The sequence below is a fragment of the Pistacia vera genome, unplaced genomic scaffold (assembly GCF_008641045.1).
Source record: "Pistacia vera cultivar Batoury unplaced genomic scaffold, PisVer_v2 Contig359, whole genome shotgun sequence".
Taxonomy (NCBI): Eukaryota; Viridiplantae; Streptophyta; class Magnoliopsida; order Sapindales; family Anacardiaceae; genus Pistacia; species Pistacia vera.
This window is the reverse complement of record NW_022196178.1, coordinates 499,549-523,222: the sequence shown is the minus strand read 5'-3', so window position 1 is coordinate 523,222 and position 23,674 is coordinate 499,549. Positions and strand designations below refer to the sequence as shown.

Sequence of the window (23,674 nt, the reverse complement as noted above, 5' to 3'; positions counted from 1 at the left end):
TATCTGATGAGCATATCTTCTTGTAACCAATCAAAAACAAAGAAATAAACGTATCAAGTAGTGCACAAACAGAAACAAGAAACCAATCTGAATTAGGAAATTCGTATCAAGTAGTGTCCATATAGAAACAAAAAGCTAATCTGAATTAGGAAATAAACTTCTGCATAACTACATATCCTTATAAATTAAGATCAAATCTTCCCACTCCATTATTTCTAATTCATTCTCTTGTTCAGAACTTTGATATGGCCAACTTTCCCTACTCAATTCAACCCTACATCGATACCACCTTAAACAACAACTTTATCACTTCCATCTTCCCCACTAACGTTTTCAGAATCCACTTGGTGTTTTCTCGGACTTCCGATTCGCATAACTGGCTGGAGTGTCAATGCCTTGTTTGGCCTCGTCAATCTTTGTTATCCGATCATCTAGGTCCAACAATCGTTTCACGAATACTCGCTTCCACAGGACTCTCTCCTCAAGATATTGAATCAATCACAACTCTGTTTATGAGCCTTGCAAGAGAGATGGAAACCGACCCTATCAATAGGGATGCTAGAGTTTTAACTATCCGTGTATTCGTTTTAGTTGCTACGACGAACTCTGATGATCAAAGGATACGTGAAGACTCGTTCATGCAAGCTGTTCCGAGGAGTATTCCCGCCAGTAAAGAAGCTATTCAGAAGTTGGAAAAAGTGAGGGTTGAAGATTGTTTAGAGTTGATGAAGGAGTGCACCGTTTGTTCCGAAGAGTTTCAGTTTGATCTTGAGAATTTGCGATTACCGTGTGGACATGTTTATCATAAAGATTGCATCGTCAAGTGGCTGGAGATTAGTCATATGTGTCCTTTGTGCCGGTACCAGTTGCCGTGTTCCAATAATTAGGGCAAACTACAAGCTTGGTTTCAAATTATTTCATTTCTTTTGAGTTTTAGGGTTTTAGTTAGTGTACGGAGTTCTTCTTTTGTAATGGTAGTTAGATAAATAATACTTCTATATATTATAAGAATTTGATGAAATTTTGATGTCAAGTTTTCGTTTATTTTTTCGGTTCAAATTGCACGTCAATGGTGGTCACAAAAGCTATTAATTTAATTCCTCTCCATGTGATTACATGAAGACAATTTTGATACCATACCGGCCGATATGTATGAACACAAAATCGAAAGGTTTCAATTTACCAGGATAGCACTCCAAATCAGTCTAGCAGTCACGCTAGGTTTTCTGGCTTAACATACATTATTTTAACAATTAATAATAAAAGGGAAATATTTATATATAAATTTCAAAAAATTAAATTTTACGTTAAACCATGAGATCATACTAGGAGTGTTCAAAACCGGTTAATTGGTCTGAATACTCTTTTTTTTTTTTTAACCAAACCAATTTTTTAGTTCAGGGATTTCTCTTAACCTAAATTGAACCGATTATGGAAGAAAACTGGTTTTTGAACCGAGCTGTTTTTCCGGTTAATCGGTTCCTAAAAACCGATTAACCGTTTTTGAACCAGTTTCCCCCAAGCAGTGTAAAAATGTATACCAAAACTTTAAAAAAATTTACTAGACCAGTTAACTGGTTTTGAACCTTTTATCCCTTTTGGGTTTTTTAATTTTTATTCCAAAACCGATTTCAGTTAATCGGTTCTCATAATCCACTAAACCGATAATCGAATCAGAAAATTGGTTCAGAAAAATTCTTGAACCAAAACCGAATTAGTTTCATCAAAAAATCGGTTTTTCGATTCAATTTACGAATTTTTTTGAACTGCCGTAGATCATACAGAATGCTGGTAATTAATCACTGTTGTTTAAGTCGTGTAAAGGTGAAATTTCTATTAAACTTGTCCATTTGTGTCATAATTTTCAAACGTGATTATTTCTGTACTGTACTTCTTGCTAAATTTTCTCTCAAACATAATTATATTCGTTACTAAATTATTTATCATATTTTTTAAAAGGTAATCTAGTACGAAGTATAGATCACAAAAGGTAAGAGAAAATCTGATCAACAGATTTCGAGCAGGTTTTATATCCTTTATTAAATGTCGTTAACCTTATTAAAAGGTAAGAGAAAAAAGAGTTAACAGGTAAATTTTCATTAATTAGTAATGTATACCAAACAAAATTCGAACAGAATTCGTCTCCTTGTAAAACTCCATAAACCGTACGTGTTATGTTAGGAGAATCTAACCTGTCTTCATTAGAAAATTTAATATCTTTATCTTATACACATAAAATACAAAATAATTAAAGGGTAGATTTTAAGTTAGCCGATCTGAATTAGGAAATTAAACAACAATGTAAATCATATTAGAATTATACCTGATGATCTTGTAATCAAAATAAGGAAATTAACTTGCGTATCAAGTAGTTTCCAAATAGAAACAAGAAGCCAATCTGAATTAGGAGATTAATTACTTACCTACTTCATATCCATATAAACTAAGACCAAATCTTCCCACTCCAGTACATCTAATTCATTCACTTGTTCAAAAACAGAGCCCTTCAGCTTGTGGACTCAACGCCATGTGTTCTCGTCAATATTTATTATTGGATCAGCTAGGTCCAGCAATCGTTTCAAGAATACTTGCTCCCACAGGGCTCTCTCCCGAAGATATTGAATCAATCACATCTCCGTTTATGAACCTTGCAAGAGAGATGGAGACCGAGCCTATAAGTAGTGATGAAGAAATTGAATCAATCGCATATCCGTTTATGAGTCTTGAAAGAGAGATGGAGACCGACCCTATCGATAGTGATGCTACAGTTTTAACCATCGGTGTTTTCGTTTTAGTTTCGGCAACGTACTCTGAGGATCAAACGGGACAGTCATTCATGCAAAGTGTTCCGAGGAGTACTCCCGCCAGCAAGGAAGCGATTCAGAAGTTGGAGACGGTGAGGCCTGAAGATTGTCTAAAGTTGATGAGGGAGTGCACCGTTTGTTCCGAAGAGTTTCAGTTTCATCTTGAGAATTTGCGGTTGCCGTGTGGTCATGTTTATCATAAAGAATGCATCGTCAAGTGGCTGGAGATTAGTCATATGTGCCCCTTGTGCCGTTACCAGTTGCCGTGTTATGAGAATTAGGGCAAACTTCAAGCTTGGTTTCAAATTATTTCCGTTCTTTTGAGTTTTAGGGTTTTAGTTACTGGGTAGTTCTTGTTTTTTGTAAATACTGTTGATTAATAATACTATTATTATAAGAATTTCGACAAAGTTTTCGTTTATTTTTTGGTTCAAATTATAATATCAACAGAGGTCAAGAAAGAGATTAATATAATTAATCCTCTCCACATATATGATTCCATCATGTTGATACCAGACCAGTTTGTTCACAGAAATAAAAGGTTCTAATTTACCAGAATAGCGGTTTGGCTATAAATTGGATTGAAATGTTAATAATATAATATCAATTATATATAAAGTTTATATTTTACAAATGTTAAGTAAAAAGATCAATTAAACTGATATTCTCATAATTGTATTTATATCTTTTCAACATAATTTGAAATACAGGTTTTATACATATTAAATATCATAAACCTTATTAAAGGGTAAGAGAAAAGTAAACAGGATAAGTTTTCATTAACTACTAATGTACCAAATACATATAATTGGAGCATAATTCATCTTCTTGTAAAATTCCATAAACCGTAAGTGTTATATTAGTAATAGAAGAATCTAACCTTTCTTTATTTGGAAACTTATTTACCACTCTTTCTATATAAACATTCATAATTCAATTGATTCATTCCTCATATTCAACAACGAATTTTCAAATCTTAATTTCTGTATGGCCAAATCTCCTTACAGTAACACTTTCAATATCCACCCATCTTTTGTTATTACCTCGCCCACGCCCACGCCGAATACTGTTTTCCAAATCAAAATTTACTTCTGCCATTGTCTTGAATTCCCTTACCCTTGGAATACAATGACACACCATCACTTAGAGTTAAACTTTTAGGTTAACTCATAAACAGTTACTATTGTTATAAAAGCTGGGCTATTACGGTATTTCAAAATACCAATTTTTTAATTAAATTTTTAGACTGTTATGATTTGAATGTGATTAAAATTTTGGACTGTTATGACTCGAATGCAATTGCAATTGCTTCGGTTACTTTACAATTCAAATCATGGTTGGACAGTTTCATTTTTTTAATTAAAAATGGTTGTTATAAAAGCTGGACAATTTCAATATTAATAATTAAAAAAATGGTTGTTACATGTAAGAGGCAAGTATAAAAAGGGGTGTTTTATTCTCTTTTATGCAGTGACAATTTTCCTACTTGAGAGAATTCATTTTGCCTCTACATTTTTATTTTTTCCAGCTCTCCTTCACCACTTCTATTTTATCTTATATTGTTCCAAGCTTTTGTTAAAGAGTGCACTTTAAATAGAAGCTCGTCATTGTATCCTAGAGGTTGGTCCGCATCTGAGTCATTTGCATCCGGAAGATACTTTCAGTGGGGTAGAAATCTGATCTTAAGGATAGTGTTTTTGCACGCCTTGACGCTGTTGTTTCACTGCTATGTTTGTTGCTGTTGTTTCGCTGCTGTGTTCGTTGTTGTTTCACTGTTGTATCATTATTGTTTTGTTGTTGTCTCTCTGCTATTTTTCTTGTTGTTCTCCTGCTGTTTTTCTGCTATTTTACTGTTGTTCTTCTGCTGTTTTGTTACTGTTCTTCCACTGTTTTGCTACTAATTTGTATTAAATTTTAAGAATCTTAAGATCAGGATTTTTTGAGATGGACGCTGCAATTCTCACCGCCAAACCACTTCCTGACATCTCTAAAATTAAGCCTTTTTCCTGAGCTCATTTCAAGAGGTGAAAAGAAAAAGTATTCGACTCCTTGATGTGCTCGGTTTTGCAAAGTATCTCTCAACAGAAGAACCAAAACCTGAAGTGGATAATTTTGATAAAAAACTTGATACATGGAAGAAAGGAAATAAGGTATGTCGGCGTACTATCCGCAGTACATTATCGAATGAGCTTTATGATGTTATTGTGCTTATAAGACTGCACATGAGATATAGACAATCCTAAAAGAGAAATATGTTGTTGAGGATGCTGGATCACAAAAATATGCCATAGGAAACTTCCTAGATTTTAAAATGGTAGAAGAAAAAGAGGTATTCATGCAAGTCTATGACTATCATTTATTGATAAATGACTTGAAAAATAAAGAAATAATTCTTCCTGAAACTTTTGTGGCTGGTTGTTTAATTGAGAAACTTCCAGATTCATGGAGAGATTACAAGAATAGTATGAAACATAAGCGGAAGCAAATGAGCTTAGAAGATGTGATAGTATATATTAGGATTGAGGAGACGAATAGGCTTAGAGATAAAGCTGATAAGGCCAAGGGATTGACATCCAAGGCTAATGTTGTTGAAAACCAAGTGGCTCCTCCTCAATCTACGAACGAGAAACCGCAGAGTTTTAAGAACAATAACAAGAAATTGTTTAACAAAAACCCCAACACTTTCAAAAAGAAAGGACATAGTTTTGTGTGTGGGAAAATTGGGCATTTTGCTAGCCAATGCAGAAACAAAAAAACTGGAGGCAATAAATTAAAATCCTCCAAAAGCCAATCTGGCTGAGGGAGATGATGTTATTGTTGTTGTGGTTGTACAAGTGAACATGGTTGTTGAAAAGAAAGAATGAACAATTGATTTTGGGGCCACAAAGCATATTTGTGGAGATAGAAACTCTTTCTATGAATACATACCAATGAGGGATGGAGAAGAATGTATTTACCTTGATGATTCCCGTGCTACTACTATTTTGGGAAAGGGGAAAATTCTTCTCAAACTTACTTATGGGAAAACCCCTCTCACTGAGTAATGTTTTAAATGTTCTAAACATTTGATACAATCTTGCACATGTTTATGTATTGGGAAAGGCTGGAGTAAAAGTCTCTTTTGAGGGTGATAAAATTGTAATGTCCAAGAATGGGGCTTTTGTTGAGAAGGGGTATTGTTCTAGAGAGTTATTTAAACTCAATGTACTTAATATTATTATGAATGAAAATGCATCTTCTTTTGCTTATGTTATTGATTCAATATATTTATGGCATGGTAGATTAGGGTATGTGAATTATGGTTATCGGAAAAAGATGAAAGAATTTGGTTTATTATCAAATGTCAATATTTCAAATATTGATAAATGTGATTTGTGTGTGGAATCTAAATCCACTAAAAAGACTTGTAAACCAGTTTTAGAACGAGAAAATGAGCTTCTAAGTTTAATTCACAGTGATCTTAGAGATTTGAAACAGACCATGACTAGAGGAGGAAAAAAGTTTTATATAACTTTTATTGATGATTACTCTAGATATACTAGAGTATACTTATTGAAAAGTAAAGATGAAGCAATTAAAATGTTCTTAACTTATAAAAATGAAGTTGAAAATCAACTCAATAAGAAAATTAAAAGGTTAAGAACGGATAAAGGAGGCGAATATGAGTCAAATGACTTTGATTCCTTTGGTAGAGATCATGGTATTATACATGAGACTACACCTCCTTATTCTCCACAGTCTAATGGAGTTGCTGAGAGAAAAAAACAAAACTATAAAAGGAATGGTGAATACTATGTTGATTAGTTCTGGAGCACCTATTAATTTGTGGGGGGAAGTAATGTTTTCAGCTTGTTACATACAAAATAGATTTTCTTTTAAGAAAACAGGCAAAACACCATATGAACTCTGGAAATGTCATGTACCTAACCTAAAATATTTTAAAGTGTGGGGGTGTTTCACTAAAGTCCTAATTCCTGAACCTAAAAGGAAAAGGTTAGGATCCGGGATTGTTGATTGTATGTTTATAGGTTATGCTCAGATTAGTGCTGCTTATAGATTCATGGTATTAAAGCAAAAGGCTGGTTTGCATAATGCAAACACAATCATTGAATCTAAAAAAACAGATTTCTTTGAGAATGTTTTTCCTAAGAAAATCAATTGTGAAAAGACTTTACCTCAAAATGAAATTTTTGAGAGTACTCCTCAAAATGAAACTCTTCAGAATTTTTTTTAAAGTTTAGAGTTAGAATAAGAAGAAGTAAGAGAGTAAGAAAAGCCAAAAGTTTTAGTGATGATTACTATGTCTTTCTTACAGAGAATGATCCTCAGAATTATGAAGAAGCAATGACTTCCCGTGATGCATCCCTTTAGAAAGAGGCGGTAAATAATGAAATTGAGTCTATTATGAGTAATCATACATGGGAAGTAGTTAATTTGCCTCAAGAAACTAAACCAATAGGGTGTAAATGGATATTTAAAAAGAAATTAAAGACTGATGGATCAATTGATAAATACAAGGCAAGATTGGTTGTCAAAGGTTATACACAAAAGAAAGATATAGATTATTTTGACACTTATGCTCTTATAATAAGAATAGCATTAATTAGAATGTTAATTGTTTTAGTTGCAATTTACAAATTATATATACATCAAATGAATGTAAATATAGTTTTTCTTAATAAAGACCTGGATGAAGAAATTTATATGAAACAATCAGAGGGTTGTGTTATCCCAGGTAATGAGCATAAAGTGTGCAAATTGGTAAAGTCTCTTTATGGACTTAAACAGGCACCAAAATAATGGCATGAGAAGTTTGACCAAGTATTAGTCTCAAATGGTTATACAATTAATGGTTCAGATAAATGTATATATTCTAAATCAATTGAAGACAGCACTTATGTGATAATATGTCTCTATGTTGATGACATGTTAATATTTAGTGCTTATATGGATGTGATAATTAAGACTAAAGAGTTTCTTGCCCCAAATTCTTATATGAAAGACATGGGAGGGGCAAATGTTATTCTTAAGATTAAAACCATTAAGATAAGTGATGGTCTTAAGTTATCACAACAACACTATGTTGAAAATTTCTTAAGAAAAATTGGGTATTTAGACAGTAAACCCTTCTCAACTCCTTATGAGGGAAATACTCAACTTAAGAAAAATACACAACACAGTGTGAGTCAAAATAGATATGCCCAAATCATTGGTAGTCTTATGTACTTAATGAATAGTTCGAGGCTTGATATTACTTATGCTATCACTAGATTGAGTAGGTATACTCATAATCCTGATAAGAATCACTGGATAGCATTAGACAAAGTTGCTAGATATTTGAAGGGCACCATTGATTATAGACTAACGTTTGGAAGTACACCACCTATATTAGAAGGATATTTCGATGTCAATTGGATATTAGATTCAGATGAAATAAAATCCAAAAGTGGTTATATCCTTACACTTGGTGGAGGTGTTGTGTCATGGAAGTCTTCCAAACAAACTTGCATAGCTCGGTCTACCATGGAGTCTGAGCTTATCACCTTAGAAAATGTATGTTTCGAGCTGAGTGGTTAAGGAATCTCTTAGCAGATCTTCCCATTGAAACTCACCCTCCTGTTTCAATATCAATTCATTGTGATTGGTAGGCCGCAATAGCGAGAGCAAAGAGCAAATTTTATAACGGAAAAAGCAGAAATATTCGAATAAGACATACCATTATAAAGCAACTGCTAGAATCTAGGGTAGTGAGCATAGACTTTGTTATCTCAGAGTTAAACTTGGCCGATCCTCTGACTAAACCACTAAGTAAGAGGTTAGTGGAATACATGTCGAGGGGGATGGGACTTATGCCTAAAGCATAAGGTAGGAGTGATGATAACCCTACCTATGTGATTGGAGATCCCATGAAGTAGGTTCGTAAGGGTAATAACAAGTTACTTGTTGTCTTAATAAGTATTATTGAATTTTATCTATGGAAAGTCCTCCCTATGGCGAGATGATATTGATTGTTGTAAATAAGGTTGAGTAAAATTACTTTTCATGAAATCCATAGCTAACATAAATAGTGGTGTGAAAAACTGCAATTCACACCTTATGGAGATTCACCTATGTGAGTGTGGAATTGGGTCAATTCCTATGAGAGCTTAGGCAGGCATCTCTAGAGCATTCATGAAATCCAGGCTAGCAAAGGGCCATAAAGTGCTAAACTACATAACAGTATACAATGTACAGAATTTAGTGTGAGGAACTAATCCTTTGAATTACATAAAGAAATTTTTGGTTCATAGAAACTTATTTTGACCAAATTTCTATAACTTGCGTTTAGTTACTCAATGATTGGTTCATAGTCCGAAAGAAACAAATTCATAAATATTAAATTGTATAATTAGTGGTGATTGGTTATTTTGAAATATGTGAGGGATTGCTATAAAAGCTGGCTGTTATCGTATTTCAAAATACCAATTTTTTAATTAAATTTTTGGACTGTTATGATTTGAATGTAATTAGAATTTTGGATTGTTATGACTTGAATGCAATTGCAATTGCTTCGGTTACTTTACAATTCAAATCATGGCTAGGTAGTTTCATTTTTTTAATTAAAAATGGTTGTTATAAAAGTTGGATAGTTTCAATCTTAATAATTAAAAAAATGGTTGTTACATGTAAGAGGCAAGTATAAAATGAGGTGTTTTATTCTCTTTTATGTAGTGACAATTTTCCTACTTGAGAGAATTCATTTTGTCTCTACATTTTTATTTTTTCCAGCTCTCCTTCACCATTTTTATTTAATCTTATACTATTCTAAGCTTCTATTAAAAAGTGTACTTTAAATAAGAGCTCATCATTGTATCCTGGAGGTCAGTCCACATCTGAATCATTTGCATCGGGAAGATCCTTCCAGTGGGGCAGAAATCTGATCTTAAGGACAGTGTTTTGCACACCTTGATGCTGCTGTATCATTGCTGTTTTACTGCAATGTTCGTTGCTGTTTCGCTGCTATATTCGTTGCTATTTTGCTGCTGTATCATTGTTGCTTTGCTGCTCTCTCTGCTATTTTTCCTGCTGTTCTCCAGCTGTTTTCCTGCTGTTTTACTGCTATTCTTCTGCTGTTTTGCTGCTAATTTGTATTAAATTTCAACAACTATTGGATCCAGAAGGTCCAAAAATCATATCCGAAAAACTTTCTACAATGGCACTGCAGGAACCAGAAGTAATTGAATCGGGAATATCTAAAGTATTGAGCATAGCGAGAGAGATGACGAGAAACCATGATTGTGAAATTCTTACAATTAGGATAGAGCTGCACCTTTATTCGATCACAGACTTTGAAATACTCGAAGAATCAATACAAGATGTTCCAAGGCCTATTCCAACTAGTAAAGAAGCTATTCAGAAATTGGAAAAAGTGAGTTTTCAAACTTGTCCAGATTCAATTAGGGAGTGCACCATTTGTTATGAAAAGTTTCATCAGAATGGTCATCTTTATCAGATTGTGCGGTTGCCTTGTGGGCATTTTTATCACAAAGACTGCATCCTCAATTGGCTGGAAATTAGTCATATGTGCCCCTTGTACCGATACCAGTTGCCATGTTATGAGAATTAGGGCAAACTACAAGTTTTGCATGGTTCCAACTTATTTCAGTTGTTTTGAGTTTTGGGATTTTAGTTAGTGTGGGCAGTTCTTGTTTTGTGAATACCCGTTAGATTAATAATGCTACTATTATGAGAATTTGATGAAATTCTTATGTCAAAAGTTTTCGTACAAATTTAAAAGGTTTGATTTTAGGAGAATAACCTATATTAATTTAATAGTGATTTAAAAATATTATCCCTCAAATCATATGGCACTAGATTTTATGCACTAATTTATCCGGTTTAACACTAAATTATTTTAACAATTGCTATATAAGTGAATTATTTATATTTAAATTTCAACTAAAATTAAATTACACAGTAAACCACATGAGAATGCTGCTTTAAAACATATTAATATATCATCATTGTTCAAGTGGTATAGAGGAGAAATTAATATTAAATTAGTCTATTTGTGTCATAATTTTCAAACGTGGTTATTTCTTATATAATTAGATTACTTCTTGCTTACTTTCTTTAAACATAATTATACTGGTTACTAAATTAATTAATCATATTTGTATTTATACCTGATCAACACAATTCGAACAGGTTTTATATTCTTATTAAAAGGCAAGATAAAAGTAAACCGGATAAATTTTCATTAATTAACGTAGCAAATATAATTCGAACAGAATTCAACTCTTTGCAAAATTCCATAAACCGTACGAGTCATATTGGGAATAGGAGTTGTATTCCTATTCTATTTGGGAGAGCTATGGACAATTATATATATGTGCACTCTACACCTCTAATTCTCATTCTAAAATTTTAGGTTTCCATTGTAGCTTATTCCTGTAATATGATCTTTAGTTTCTTTTTCTCTCTTCTCAGAAAGATGACTACTTACTTTCTCATATTAGCTCTCATTTTTGCTTCGTCTATCTCCTCCTCGTCCGCTCAATCTCAAACATGCAACACCTACTCTTTCTCCAACAATCACAACTCCTATCGTGCATGCAACGATCTTCAAGCTCTCAACTCTTATCTTCACTGGAACTATCACCAGGACACCAACACTCTCGACTTAGCTTTTCGTCGGTCAGGAACTGACCCAACGAGATGGGTTGCTTGGGCTATAAACCCGACTGGGAAAGGCATGGTTGGCTCACAGGCTCTTGTAGCCTACACAAACCCTAATGGAATCTTGCGGGCTTATACTTCTCCAATCACAAGTTACAGTACGCAATTGCAAGAGGGTTCTTTGAGTGGTCTTGAGATGCAAAAGATTTCAGCAGAGTTTGCCGATAATGAGATGATTATTTATGCAACGATTGTGCTTCCAAAGAACATGACGACGGTGAACCATGTATGGCAAGAAGGTCCGATTGATGGAGATAGTCTTGGCATGCATCCTGTAAGCGGCGAGAACGTTAAATCAATGGGAACTGTGGATCTTCTTTCAGGAAAAGTTGTGGCCACAAAAGGAGGAGGGAGCTCGAGTCTTGTATTCAAGAAGGTCCATGGAGCAGTTAACATGGTGAGTTGGGGCATTCTGATGCCAATAGGAGTAATGACTGCTCGGTACATGAAAGTATTCAAAGATCCAGCATGGTTTTATGCTCATATCATATGCCAGTGTTTAGCCTATACAATAGGACTCGGTGCAGCGGCGACTGGCATTTATCTTGGGAACAAATCTCATGGCATTCAGTTTAATGCTCATAGATATATCGGCATACTACTTTTCATTCTGGGCTTCCTTCAAGTTCTTGCGTTGAAATTGAGGCCAAACAAAGATCACAAATACAGATTATACTGGAACATCTACCACCATTCCGTTGGATATGCTATCATTATTTTGAGCATTGTTAACATTTTCCAAGGCATCAGCATTTTGGAGTCGAAGATTTGGAAGTGGACATACATTGGCATTCTCACGTTTCTGGGCTCTATAGCTGCTGTGTTGGAAGCCATAACCTGGTGCATCATTATCAGGACAAAGAAAGAGACTGCCCCGGTTCTTGCATAAAGCAAATGCATGTTCGGCTACGACGGAATTTCACAGTTTACGTTTTATTTTGATTGTTTATAGATTATTGGTAGTATAGATGGAACTCTTTATTTTTTAAATCTGTAACGGTAGACAATATATTTCTTTTTATTAATAAATATAAGCACTTCGTTTTTGAAGGGATTGTATCTCCTTATTTTCCATAACCGATCTTAAGAATATCTGTCTTCAAATCCTTTTATAGTTTTACTTCTGCAGAAGACTAATTTGTTAAGAGAGAGTTATTATTTGATTGCTTTGCAAATATGTTTTATTTGTAAATTAAATTGGTAACTCTGGACGCAGTGATGCTATTGCTCTTTGGACAATTTTTTTTTACCATGTCTTCTCTGAATAAAGCTAAGCCAACTTAGGGGGAACAAAATTATAGAGATGGTTTGTGTAGTACTGTATAATCACATTATGGATGTTGTTTTCTTACAAGTTTTTTATTATTGAATAAATAATTAAAAGAACTAATTGGGTTAATTAATTAATATTCTACCTGTATACCAAATGCACAAGTTGCTAATTAATTTCAAGATAAAATTTGCCCAATAAAACAAAAAGAAAAAAAGATACTATATCTTATGTATCTTATTTTACAATAAGAATTTAATTTCATGTATTTGTTTTGAGGGTTTTGAGTTTTGAGGATAATTATGATGATAAAGTATCCCTTTTGTATTTTTTGTTTGAAAAAATTTGCGTTTTCTTTTTATATAAAATTTATAAATCTTAAGAAAAGGTTATTGATTATTTTCTATAATTCTAAGAGGTGTTACTTATGAATATTAAATCAATCCCAAACTTAAGAGATGCAAACAAGTTGTTCCCCTCAAAAGTCAAAATAAGAGTTTTTATCTCTTAAATTCCCTTAAGTTAAGGAAATATACATTATCAAAACTCATTAAATCATCACCTACTTCCCTTTAGCCATGAAATCTAAAGGTCAAAATAAATATGATCAGGGCAGATAAGAGATAATTTTATAAAAATATGAGGGGAGAAAGCTGATGATTTCTAATACATATGGGCTCTGAATAATACTGCCTTAAACATTAGGCGTGATAAGGATAATAAGCCCTTAAAAGTTAAAATAATTAAATCACGAACCAATGAACATAAATGTTAAGTGGCCTTTAATATTTAACCGCCATATTTCTAAGAAAAAAATGTATTCCTATAATTCACCTTTAAAACGACACTAAAATACTGCGCAGAAGCCAGAGAAAAACCCAGAACCGTCTCAGAGTCTCAACTCCAACCTCTTATATACAATTCACCCACCACCGAAAGCCTTAAACAAATTTCCAAAATTAAAAATGTTCTTCTTCTTCGTGGGAGGAGTGAACCAACAGGTGAGTCAGGTGCTAAAATCAGGCGCGGGTCGGTGCATAAACTGCGGGTCAAGAGCCGATCTTGTTGAATATGAGAAAGTTTTAAAGGTGTTCTTTGTTCCAGTGTGGAAATGGCCCGGCAAAGAGCCTCTAATGCATTGTAATAACTGTAATCTCTTTTTTCCTCCTGCTCTTTCTAAGTCTGTTGAGTCTGAGTCGGTGTTACCGAGTGTCGTTTCCGATGATGTCAGATGTCGTTTTTGTGACCGGGCTGTGGATCCTGAGTTCAGGTTCTGCCCCTTTTGTGGCTCTGCTCTGTAATTCTAATTGTCCTCCTTTTATTTTTCGGTCTCGGTGAAGTTATGACTTAGTGTAAATGAAGTTTGAGACTATAATTTATGAGTGGAGTCATTTTTTAATTAAAAATGGTTGGTACATGTAAGAGGCAAGTAAAAAGGGGGTGTTTTATCTCTTTTATGCAGTGACAATTTCCTACTTGAGAGAACATTTTGCCTCTACATTTTATTTTTTTCAGCTTCCTTCAGCAAATCTATCTTTCTTATATTGTTTAAGCTTCTGTTAAAGAGTGTACTTTAAATAAAAGCTCGTCATTGTATCCTGGAGGTCGGTCCACATCTGAGTCATTTGCATCGGGAAGATCCTTCCAGTGGGGTGGAAATCTGATCTTAAGAATAGTGCTTTTGCATGCCTTGATGCTGCTGTATCGTTGATTTCGCTGCTGTTTTACTGCTATATTGTTACTGTTTGCTGCTGTCTCTCTGCTACTTTCTGCTGTTCTTCTGCTGTTTTGTTGCTGTTCTTCCACTGTTTTGCTGCTAATTTATAAATTTCAACAACTATTGGATCCAGAAGGTCCAAGAATCATATCCGAAAAACTTTCTAAAATGGCACTGCAGGAACCAGAAGTAATTGAATCGGAATATCTCAAGTTGAGCATAGCAGAGAGATGGCGAGAAACAATGGTTGTGAAATTCTTACATTAGGATAGAGCGCACCTTTATTCGATCACAGACTGAAATACTCGAAGAATCAATACAGATGTTCCAAGGCCTATTCCAACTAGTAAAGAAGTTATTCAGAAATTGGAAAAAGTGAGTTTTCAAACTTGTCCAGATTCAATAGGAGTGACAGTTTGAAATTCATCAGAATGTCATCTTTATCAGATTGTGCGGTTGCCTTGTGGGCATTTTTATCACAAAGACTGCATCCTCAAGTGGCTGGAAATTAGTCATATGTGCCCCTTGTTCCGATACCAGTTGCCATGTTATGAGAATTAGGGCAAACTACAAGTTTTGCATGGTTCAACTTATTTCAGTTGTTTTGAGTTTTGGGATTTTAGTTAGTGTGGGCAGTTCTTGTTTCGTGAATACCGTTAGATTAATAACTACTATAGAATTTGATGAAATTCTTATGTCAAAAGTTTTCGTACAATTTAAAAGGTTTGATTTTAGGAGAATAACCTATTAATTTAATAGTGATTTAAAATATTATCCCTCAAATCATATGGCACTAGATTTTATGCACTAATTTATCGGTTTAACACTAAATTATTTTAACAGTTGCTATATAAGTGGATTATTATATTTAAATTTCAACTAATTAAAACACAGTAAACCACATGAGAATGTGCTTTAAAACATATAATATATCATTATTGTTCAAGTGGTATAGAGGAGAAATTAATATAAATTAGTCTATTTGTGTCATAATTTTCAAACGTGGTTATTTCTTATATAATTAGATTACTTCTTGCTATTTCTTTAAAATAAATACTGGTTACTAAATAATTAATCATATTTGTATTTATACCTGATCAACACAATTGAACAGGTTTTATATCTTATTAAAAGGTAAGAGAAAATAAAGGATAAATTTTCATTAATTAGTAACATAGCAAAATAATTCGAACAGAATTCAACTCTTTGCAAAATTCCATAAACCGTACGAGTCATATTGGGAATAGGAGTTGTATTCTATTCTATTGGGAGAGCTATGGACAATTATATATATGTGCACTCTACACCTCTAATTCTCATTCTAAAATTTGAGTTTCCATTTAGTTATTCCTGTAATTGATCTTTAGTTTCTTTTTCTCTCTTCTCAGAAAGATGACTACTTACTTTCTCATATTAGCTCTCTTTTTGCTTCGTCGATCTCCTCCTCGTCGCCTCAATCTCAAACATGCAACACCTACTCTTTCTCCAACAATCACAACTCCTCCGTGCATGCAACGATCTTCAAGCTCTCAACTCTTATCTTCACTGGAACTATCACCAGGACACCAACACTCTCGACTTAGCTTTTCGTCGGTCAGGAACTGACCCAACGAGATGGGTTGCTTGGGCTATAAACCGACTGGGAAAGGCATGGTTGGCTCACAGGCTCTGTAGCCTACACAAACCCTAATGGAATCTGCGGGCTTATACTTCTCCAATCACAAGTTACAGTACGCAATTGCAAGAGGGTTTCTTTGAGTGGTCTGAGGTGCAAAGATTTCAGCAGAGTCATATGTGCCCCTTGTGCCGTTACCAGTTGCCGTGTTATGAGAATGAGGGCAAACTTCAAGCTTGGTTTCAAATTATTTCCGTTCTTTTGAGTTTTAGGGTTTTAGTTACTGGGTAGTTCTTGTTTTTTGTAAATACTGTTGATTAATAATACTATTATTATAAGAATTTCGACAAAGTTTTCGTTTATTTTTTGGTTCAAATTATAATATCAACAGAGGTTAAGAAAAAGATTAATAATTAATCCTCTCCACATATATGATTCCATCATGTTGATACCAGACCAATTTGTTCACAGAAATAAAAGGTTCTAATTTACCCGAATAGCGATTTGGCTATAAATTGGATTGAAATGTTAATAATATATTATCAATTATATATAAAGTTTATATTTTACAAATGTTAAGTAAAAAGATCAATTAAACTGATATTCTCATAATTGTATTTATATCTTTTCAACATAATTTGAAATACAGGTTTTATACATATTAAATATCATAAACCTTATTAAAAGGAAAGAGAAAAGTAAACAGGATAAGTTTTCATTAACTACTAATGTACCAAATACATATAATTGGAGCATAATTCATCTTCTTGTAAAATTCCATAAACCGTAAGTGTTATATTAGTAATAGAAGAATCTAACCTTTCTTTATTTGGAAACTTATTTACCACTCTTTCTATATAAACATTCATAATTCAATTGATTCATTCCTCATATTCAACAACGAATTTTCAAATCTTAATTTCCGTATGGCCAACTCCCCTTACAGTAACACTTCCGATTCCACCCATCTTTTGTTATTACCACGCCCACGCCCACGCCCAATACTGTTTCCAAATCAAAATTTACTTTTGCCATTGTCTTGAATTCCCTTACCCTTGGAATACAATGACACACCATCACCTAGAGTTAAACCAAACTTTTAGGTTAACTCATAAACAGTTACTATTGTTATAAAAGTTGGGCTTTTATGGTATTTCAAAATACCAATTTTTTAATTAAATTTTTGGACTGTTATGATTTGAATGTAATTAAAATTTTAGACTGTTATGACTTGAATGCAATTTCAATTGCTTCGGTTACTTTACAATTCAAATCATGGTTCCAATATTAATAATTAAAAAAATGGTTGTTACATGGAAGAGGCAAGTAAAAAAAGGGGTGTTTTATTCTCTTTTATGCCGTGACAATTTTCCTACTTGAGAGAATTCATTTTGCCTCAACATTTTTATTTTTTCTAGCTCTCTTTCAACACTTCTATTTTATCTTATATTGTTCTAAGCTTCTGTTAAATAGTGCACTTTAAATAGAAGCTCGTCATTGTATCCTAGGGGTCAGTCCGCATCTGAGTCATTTGCATCGGGAAGATGCTTTCAGTGGAATAGAAATCTAATCTTAAGGATAGTGCTTTTGCACGTCTTGATGCTACTGTATCGTTGTGTTCGTTGTTGTTTTACTGCTATATCATTGATGTTTTGTTGCTGTCTCTCTGCTATTTTTCCTACTGTCCTTCTGCTGTTTTGTTGCTTTTCTTTCACTGTTTTACTGCTAATTTGTATTAAATTTCAACAATCTTAAGATTAGAATTTTTGGAGATGAACGCTGCAATTCTCACTGCCAAATCACTTCTTGACATCTCTAAAATTGAGCATTATTCCAGAGCTCATTTTAAGAGGTGGCAAGAAAAAGTATTCAACTCCCTGGACATGCTCGGTTTTGCAGATTATCTCTCAATAGAAGAACCAAAGCCTGAAGTGGACAATTTTGACAAAAAAACTTGATACATGGAAGAAAGGAAATAAGGTATGTTGCCATACTATCCTCAGTACATTATTGAATAAGTTTTATGATGTTATTGCGCTTATAAGACTGCGCATGAGATATAGACAACCCTGAAAAAGAAATATGTTGTTGAGGATGCTGGATCACAAAAATATGTCATAGGAAACTTCCTAGATTTTAAAATGGTAGAAGAAAAAGAGGTATCCATACAAGTCCATGATTATCATTTATTGATAAATGACTTGAAAAATGAAGTGGGTCGATTCCTATGAGAGCTTAGGCAGGCATCTCTAGAACACTCATAAAATCCAGGCTAGCACAAGGTCATAAAGTGCTAAACTGTAGAACAGTATACAATGTAGAGAATTTAGTATGAGGAACTAATCCTCTGAATTACATAAAGAAATGTTTGGTTCATAGAAACTTAGTTTCACTAAATTTCTATAACTTGCGTTTAGTTACTCTATGATTGGTTCATAGTCCAAAAGACACCAACTCATAAACATTAAATTCTATAATCAGTAGTGATTGGTTATGTTGAAATATGTGAGGGATTATTATAAAAGCTGGGCTGTTATGGTATTTCAAAATACCAATTTTTTAATTAAATTTTTGGACTGTTATGATTTGAAAGTAATTAAAATTTTGGACTGTAATGACTTGAGTGCAATTGCAATTGCAATTGCTTCAATTACTTTACAATTCAAATCATAGTTGGATAGTTTCATTTTTTTAATTAAAAATGGTTGTTACATGTAAGAGGCAAGTAAAAAGGGGGTGTTTTATTCTCTTTTATGCAGTGACAATTTTCCTACTTGAGAGAATTCATTTTGCCTCTACATTTTTATTTTTTTCAGCTCTCCTTCAGCACCTCTATCTTATCTTATATTGTTCTAAGCTTCTGTTAAAGAGTGTACTTTAAATAAAAGCTCGTCATTGTATCCTGGAGGTCGGTCCACATCTGAGTCATTTGCATCGGGAAGATCCTTCCAGTGGGGTGGAAATCTGATCTTAAGAATAGTGCTTTTGCATGCCTTGATGCTGCTGTATCGTTGATGTTTCGCTGCTGTTTTACTGCTATATTGTTACTGTTTTGCTGCTGTCTCTCTGCTACTTTTCCTGCTGTTCTTCTGCTGTTTTGTTGCTGTTCTTCCACTGTTTTGCTGCTAATTTATATTAAATTTCAACAACTATTGGATCCAGAAGGTCCAAGAATCATATCCGAAAAACTTTCTAAAATGGCACTGCAGGAACCAGAAGTAATTGAATCGGAAATATCTCAAGTTCTGAGCATAGCAAGAGAGATGGCGAGAAACAATGGTTGTGAAATTCTTACAATTAGGATAGAGCTACACCTTTATTCGATCACAGACTCTGAAATACTCGAAGAATCAATACAAGATGTTCCAAGGCCTATTCCAACTAGTAAAGAAGTTATTCAGAAATTGGAAAAAGTGAGTTTTCAAACTTGTCCAGATTCAATTAGGGAGTGCACCATTTGTTATGAAAAGTTTCATCAGAATGGTCATCTTTATCAGATTGTGCGGTTGCCTTGTGGGCATTTTTATCACAAAGACTGCATCCTCAATTGGCTGGAAATTAGTCATATGTGCCCCTTGTTCCGATACCAGTTGCCATGTTATGAGAATTAGGGCAAACTACAAGTTTTGCATGGTTCCAACTTATTTCAGTTGTTTTGAGTTTTGGGATTTTAGTTAGTGTGGGCAGTTCTTGTTTTGTGAATACCCGTTAGATTAATAATGCTACTATTATGAGAATTTGATGAAATTCTTATGTCAAAAGTTTTCGTACAAATTTAAAAGGTTTGATTTTAGGAGAATAACCTATATTAATTTAATAGTGATTTAAAAATATTATCCCTCAAATCATATGGCACTAGATTTTATGCACTAATTTATCCGGTTTAACACTAAATTATTTTAACAATTGCTATATAAGTGAATTATTTATATTTAAATTTCAACTAAAATTAAATTACACAGTAAACCACATGAGAATGCTGCTTTAAAACATATTAATATATCATCATTGTTCAAGTGGTATAGAGGAGAAATTAATATTAAATTAGTCTATTTGTGTCATAATTTTCAAACGTGGTTATTTCTTATATAATTAGATTACTTCTTGCTTACTTTCTTTAAACATAATTATACTGGTTACTAAATTAATTAATCATATTTGTATTTATACCTGATCAACACAATTCGAACAGGTTTTATATTCTTATTAAAAGGCAAGATAAAAGTAAACCGGATAAATTTTCATTAATTAACGTAGCAAATATAATTCGAACAGAATTCAACTCTTTGCAAAATTCCATAAACCGTACGAGTCATATTGGGAATAGGAGTTGTATTTCTATTCTATTTGGGAGAGCTATGGACAATTATATATATGTGCACTCTATACCTCTAATTCTCATTCTAAAATTTTGAGTTTCCATTCTAGTTTATTCCTGTAATTTGATCTTTAGTTTCTTTTTCTCTCTTCTCAGAAAGATGACTACTTACTTTCTCATATTAGCTCTCCTTTTTGCTTCGTCGATCTCCTCCTCGTCCGCTCAATCTCAAACATGCAACACCTACTCTTTCTCCAACAATCACAACTCCTACCGTGCATGCAACGATCTTCAAGCTCTCAACTCTTATCTTCACTGGAACTATCACCAGGACACCAACACTCTCGACTTAGCTTTTCGTCGGTCAGGAACTGACCCAACGAGATGGGTTGCTTGGGCTATAAACCCGACTGGGAAAGGCATGGTTGGCTCACAGGCTCTAGTAGCCTACACAAACCCTAATGGAATCCTGCGGGCTTATACTTCTCCAATCACAAGTTACAGTACGCAATTGCAAGAGGGTTCTTTGAGTGGTCTTGAGGTGCCAAAGATTTCAGCAGAGTTTGCCGATAATGAGATGATTATTTATGCAACGATTGTGCTTCCAAAGAACATGACGACGGTGAACCATGTATGGCAAGAAGGTCCGATTGATGGAGATAGTCTTGGCATGCATCCTGTAAGCGGCGAGAACGTTATATCAATGGGATCTGTGGATCTTCTTTCAGGAAAAGTTGTGGCCACAAAAGGAGGCGGGAGCTCGAGTCTTGTATTCAAGAAGATCCATGGAGCAGTTAACATGGTGAGTTGGGGCATTCTGATGCCAATAGGAGTAATGACTGCTCGGTACATGAAAGTATTCAAAGATCCAGCATGGTTTTATGCTCATATCATATGCCAGTGTTTAGCCTATACAATAGGACTCGGTGGAGCGGCGACTGGCATTTATCTTGGGAACAAATCTCATGGCATTCAGTTTAATGCTCATAGATATATCGGCATACTACTTTTCATTCTGGGCTTCCTTCAAGTTCTTGCGTTGAAATTGAGGCCAAACAAAGATCACAAATACAGATTATACTGGAACATCTACCACCATTCCGTTGGATATGCTATCATTATTTTGAGCATTGTTAACATTTTCCAAGGCATCAGCATTTTGGAGTCGAAGATTTGGAAGTGGACATACATTGGCATTCTCACGTTTCTGGGCTCTATAGCTGCTGTGTTGGAAGCCATAACCTGGTGCATCATTATCAGGACAAAGAAAGAGACTGCCCCGGTTCTTGCATAAAGCAAATGCATGTTCGGCTACGACGGAATTTCACAGTTTACGTTTTATTTTGATTGTTTATAGATTATTGGTAGTATAGATGGAACTCTTTATTTTTTAAATCTGTAACGGTAGACAATATATTTCTTTTTATTAATAAATATAAGCACTTCGTTTTTGAAGGGATTGTATCTCCTTATTTTCCATAACCGATCTTAAGAATATCTGTCTTCAAATCCTTTTATAGTTTTACTTCTGCAGAAGACTAATTTGTTAAGAGAGAGTTATTATTTGATTGCTTTGCAAATATGTTTTATTTGTAAATTAAATTGGTAACTCTGGACGCAGTGATGCTATTGCTCTTTGGACAATTTTTTTTTACCATGTCTTCTCTGAATAAAGCTAAGCCAACTTAGGGGGAACAAAATTATAGAGATGGTTTGTGTAGTACTGTATAATCACATTATGGATGTTGTTTTCTTACAAGTTTTTTATTATTGAATAAATAATTAAAAGAACTAATTGGGTTAATTAATTAATATTCTACCTGTATACCAAATGCACAAGTTGCTAATTAATTTCAAGATAAAATTTGCCCAATAAAACAAAAAGAAAAAAAGATACTATATCTTATGTATCTTATTTTACAATAAGAATTTAATTTCATGTATTTGTTTTGAGGGTTTTGAGTTTTGAGGATAATTATGATGATAAAGTATCCCTTTTGTATTTTTTGTTTGAAAAAATTTGCGTTTTCTTTTTATATAAAATTTATAAATCTTAAGAAAAGGTTATTGATTATTTTCTATAATTCTAAGAGGTGTTACTTATGAATATTAAATCAATCCCAAACTTAAGAGATGCAAACAAGTTGTTCCCCTCAAAAGTCAAAATAAGAGTTTTTATCTCTTAAATTCCCTTAAGTTAAGGAAATATACATTATCAAAACTCATTAAATCATCACCTACTTCCCTTTAGCCATGAAATCTAAAGGTCAAAATAAATATGATCAGGGCAGATAAGAGATAATTTTATAAAAATATGAGGGGAGAAAGCTGATGATTTCTAATACATATGGGCTCTGAATAATACTGCCTTAAACATTAGGCGTGATAAGGATAATAAGCCCTTAAAAGTTAAAATAATTAAATCACGAACCAATGAACATAAATGTTAAGTGGCCTTTAATATTTAACCGCCATATTTCTAAGAAAAAAATGTATTCCTATAATTCACCTTTAAAACGACACTAAAATACTGCGCAGAAGCCAGAGAAAAACCCAGAACCGTCTCAGAGTCTCAACTCCAACCTCTTATATACAATTCACCCACCACCGAAAGCCTTAAACAAATTTCCAAAATTAAAAATGTTCTTCTTCTTCGTGGGAGGAGTGAACCAACAGGTGAGTCAGGTGCTAAAATCAGGCGCGGGTCGGTGCATAAACTGCGGGTCAAGAGCCGATCTTGTTGAATATGAGAAAGTTTTAAAGGTGTTCTTTGTTCCAGTGTGGAAATGGCCCGGCAAAGAGCCTCTAATGCATTGTAATAACTGTAATCTCTTTTTTCCTCCTGCTCTTTCTAAGTCTGTTGAGTCTGAGTCGGTGTTACCGAGTGTCGTTTCCGATGATGTCAGATGTCGTTTTTGTGACCGGGCTGTGGATCCTGAGTTCAGGTTCTGCCCCTTTTGTGGCTCTGCTCTGTAATTCTAATTGTCCTCCTTTTATTTTTCGGTCTCGGTGAAGTTATGACTTAGTGTAAATGAAGTTTGAGACTATAATTTATGGTCAATAAAATGATTTTTTTTTTAATTAAATATTTAAATTTCTATTGCTGTTGCGCTAGCTTCCCTCAAACCTCTGTAACGAAGTTGGGTCAGAAATTGGAATTTTTGTTGAGACTTACAATTTTAAGGAATTCATGGGAAACTTTAGAGCGAAACTGAACTAGAATTTCATAGCT

At 33.8% G+C, this 23,674-nt stretch overlaps 7 protein-coding genes across 7 annotated transcripts; all 7 read left to right on the top strand.

The window, feature by feature from the left end:
• Nucleotides 1-245: 245 nt before the first annotated feature.
• Nucleotides 246-887, top strand: LOC116139748 (probable E3 ubiquitin-protein ligase XERICO). The gene has a single exon (XM_031425413.1). The coding sequence runs from the start codon at nt 246-248 to the stop codon at nt 885-887; it is 642 nt and encodes a 213-aa protein (XP_031281273.1).
• A 1,640-nt stretch (nt 888-2,527) lies between these two features.
• Nucleotides 2,528-3,085, top strand: LOC116139747 (E3 ubiquitin-protein ligase ATL9-like). Its single transcript, XM_031425412.1, has one exon. The coding sequence runs from the start codon at nt 2,528-2,530 to the stop codon at nt 3,083-3,085; it is 558 nt and encodes a 185-aa protein (XP_031281272.1).
• A 6,911-nt stretch (nt 3,086-9,996) lies between these two features.
• On the top strand, nt 9,997-12,411 carry LOC116139746 (cytochrome b561 and DOMON domain-containing protein At5g47530-like). Its single transcript, XM_031425410.1, has 2 exons — nt 9,997-10,212; nt 11,215-12,411. The coding sequence occupies exons 1-2, from the start codon at nt 9,997-9,999 to the stop codon at nt 12,409-12,411; spliced, it is 1,413 nt and encodes a 470-aa protein (XP_031281270.1).
• Nucleotides 12,412-13,757: 1,346 nt separating this feature from the next.
• On the top strand, nt 13,758-14,093 carry LOC116139745. The gene has a single exon (XM_031425409.1). The coding sequence runs from the start codon at nt 13,758-13,760 to the stop codon at nt 14,091-14,093; it is 336 nt and encodes a 111-aa protein (XP_031281269.1).
• Nucleotides 14,094-19,321: 5,228 nt separating this feature from the next.
• Nucleotides 19,322-19,735, top strand: LOC116139744 (E3 ubiquitin-protein ligase RNF181-like). Its single transcript, XM_031425408.1, has one exon. It carries the CDS (start codon nt 19,322-19,324, stop codon nt 19,733-19,735), a length of 414 nt encoding a protein of 137 aa, XP_031281268.1.
• Nucleotides 19,736-20,602: 867 nt separating this feature from the next.
• Nucleotides 20,603-21,736, top strand: LOC116139742 (cytochrome b561 and DOMON domain-containing protein At3g59070-like). The gene has a single exon (XM_031425407.1). The coding sequence runs from the start codon at nt 20,603-20,605 to the stop codon at nt 21,734-21,736; it is 1,134 nt and encodes a 377-aa protein (XP_031281267.1).
• A 1,219-nt stretch (nt 21,737-22,955) lies between these two features.
• LOC116139711 lies at nt 22,956-23,498 on the top strand. Its single transcript, XM_031425365.1, has one exon. It carries the CDS (start codon nt 23,083-23,085, stop codon nt 23,416-23,418), a length of 336 nt encoding a protein of 111 aa, XP_031281225.1. The 5' UTR covers nt 22,956-23,082; the 3' UTR covers nt 23,419-23,498.
• Nucleotides 23,499-23,674: the final 176 nt, after the last annotated feature.

Bases quoted from the DNA above. Each gene is read 5' to 3' on its own strand.
- LOC116139744 (XM_031425408.1), top strand. From the start codon at position 19,322: ATGGCACTGCAGGAACCAGAAGTAATTGAATCGGAAATATCTCAAGTT.
- LOC116139745 (XM_031425409.1), top strand. From the start codon at position 13,758: ATGTTCTTCTTCTTCGTGGGAGGAGTGAACCAACAGGTGAGTCAGGTG.
- LOC116139747 (XM_031425412.1), top strand. From the start codon at position 2,528: ATGTGTTCTCGTCAATATTTATTATTGGATCAGCTAGGTCCAGCAATC.
- LOC116139746 (XM_031425410.1), top strand. From the start codon at position 9,997: ATGGCACTGCAGGAACCAGAAGTAATTGAATCGGGAATATCTAAAGTA. The intron at 10,213-11,214 runs GTGAGTTTTCAA...CTAAAATTTTAG, and splicing joins CTATTCAGAAATTGGAAAAA to GTTTCCATTGTAGCTTATTC.
- LOC116139748 (XM_031425413.1), top strand. From the start codon at position 246: ATGGCCAACTTTCCCTACTCAATTCAACCCTACATCGATACCACCTTA.
- LOC116139711 (XM_031425365.1), top strand. From the start codon at position 23,083: ATGTTCTTCTTCTTCGTGGGAGGAGTGAACCAACAGGTGAGTCAGGTG.
- LOC116139742 (XM_031425407.1), top strand. From the start codon at position 20,603: ATGACTACTTACTTTCTCATATTAGCTCTCCTTTTTGCTTCGTCGATC.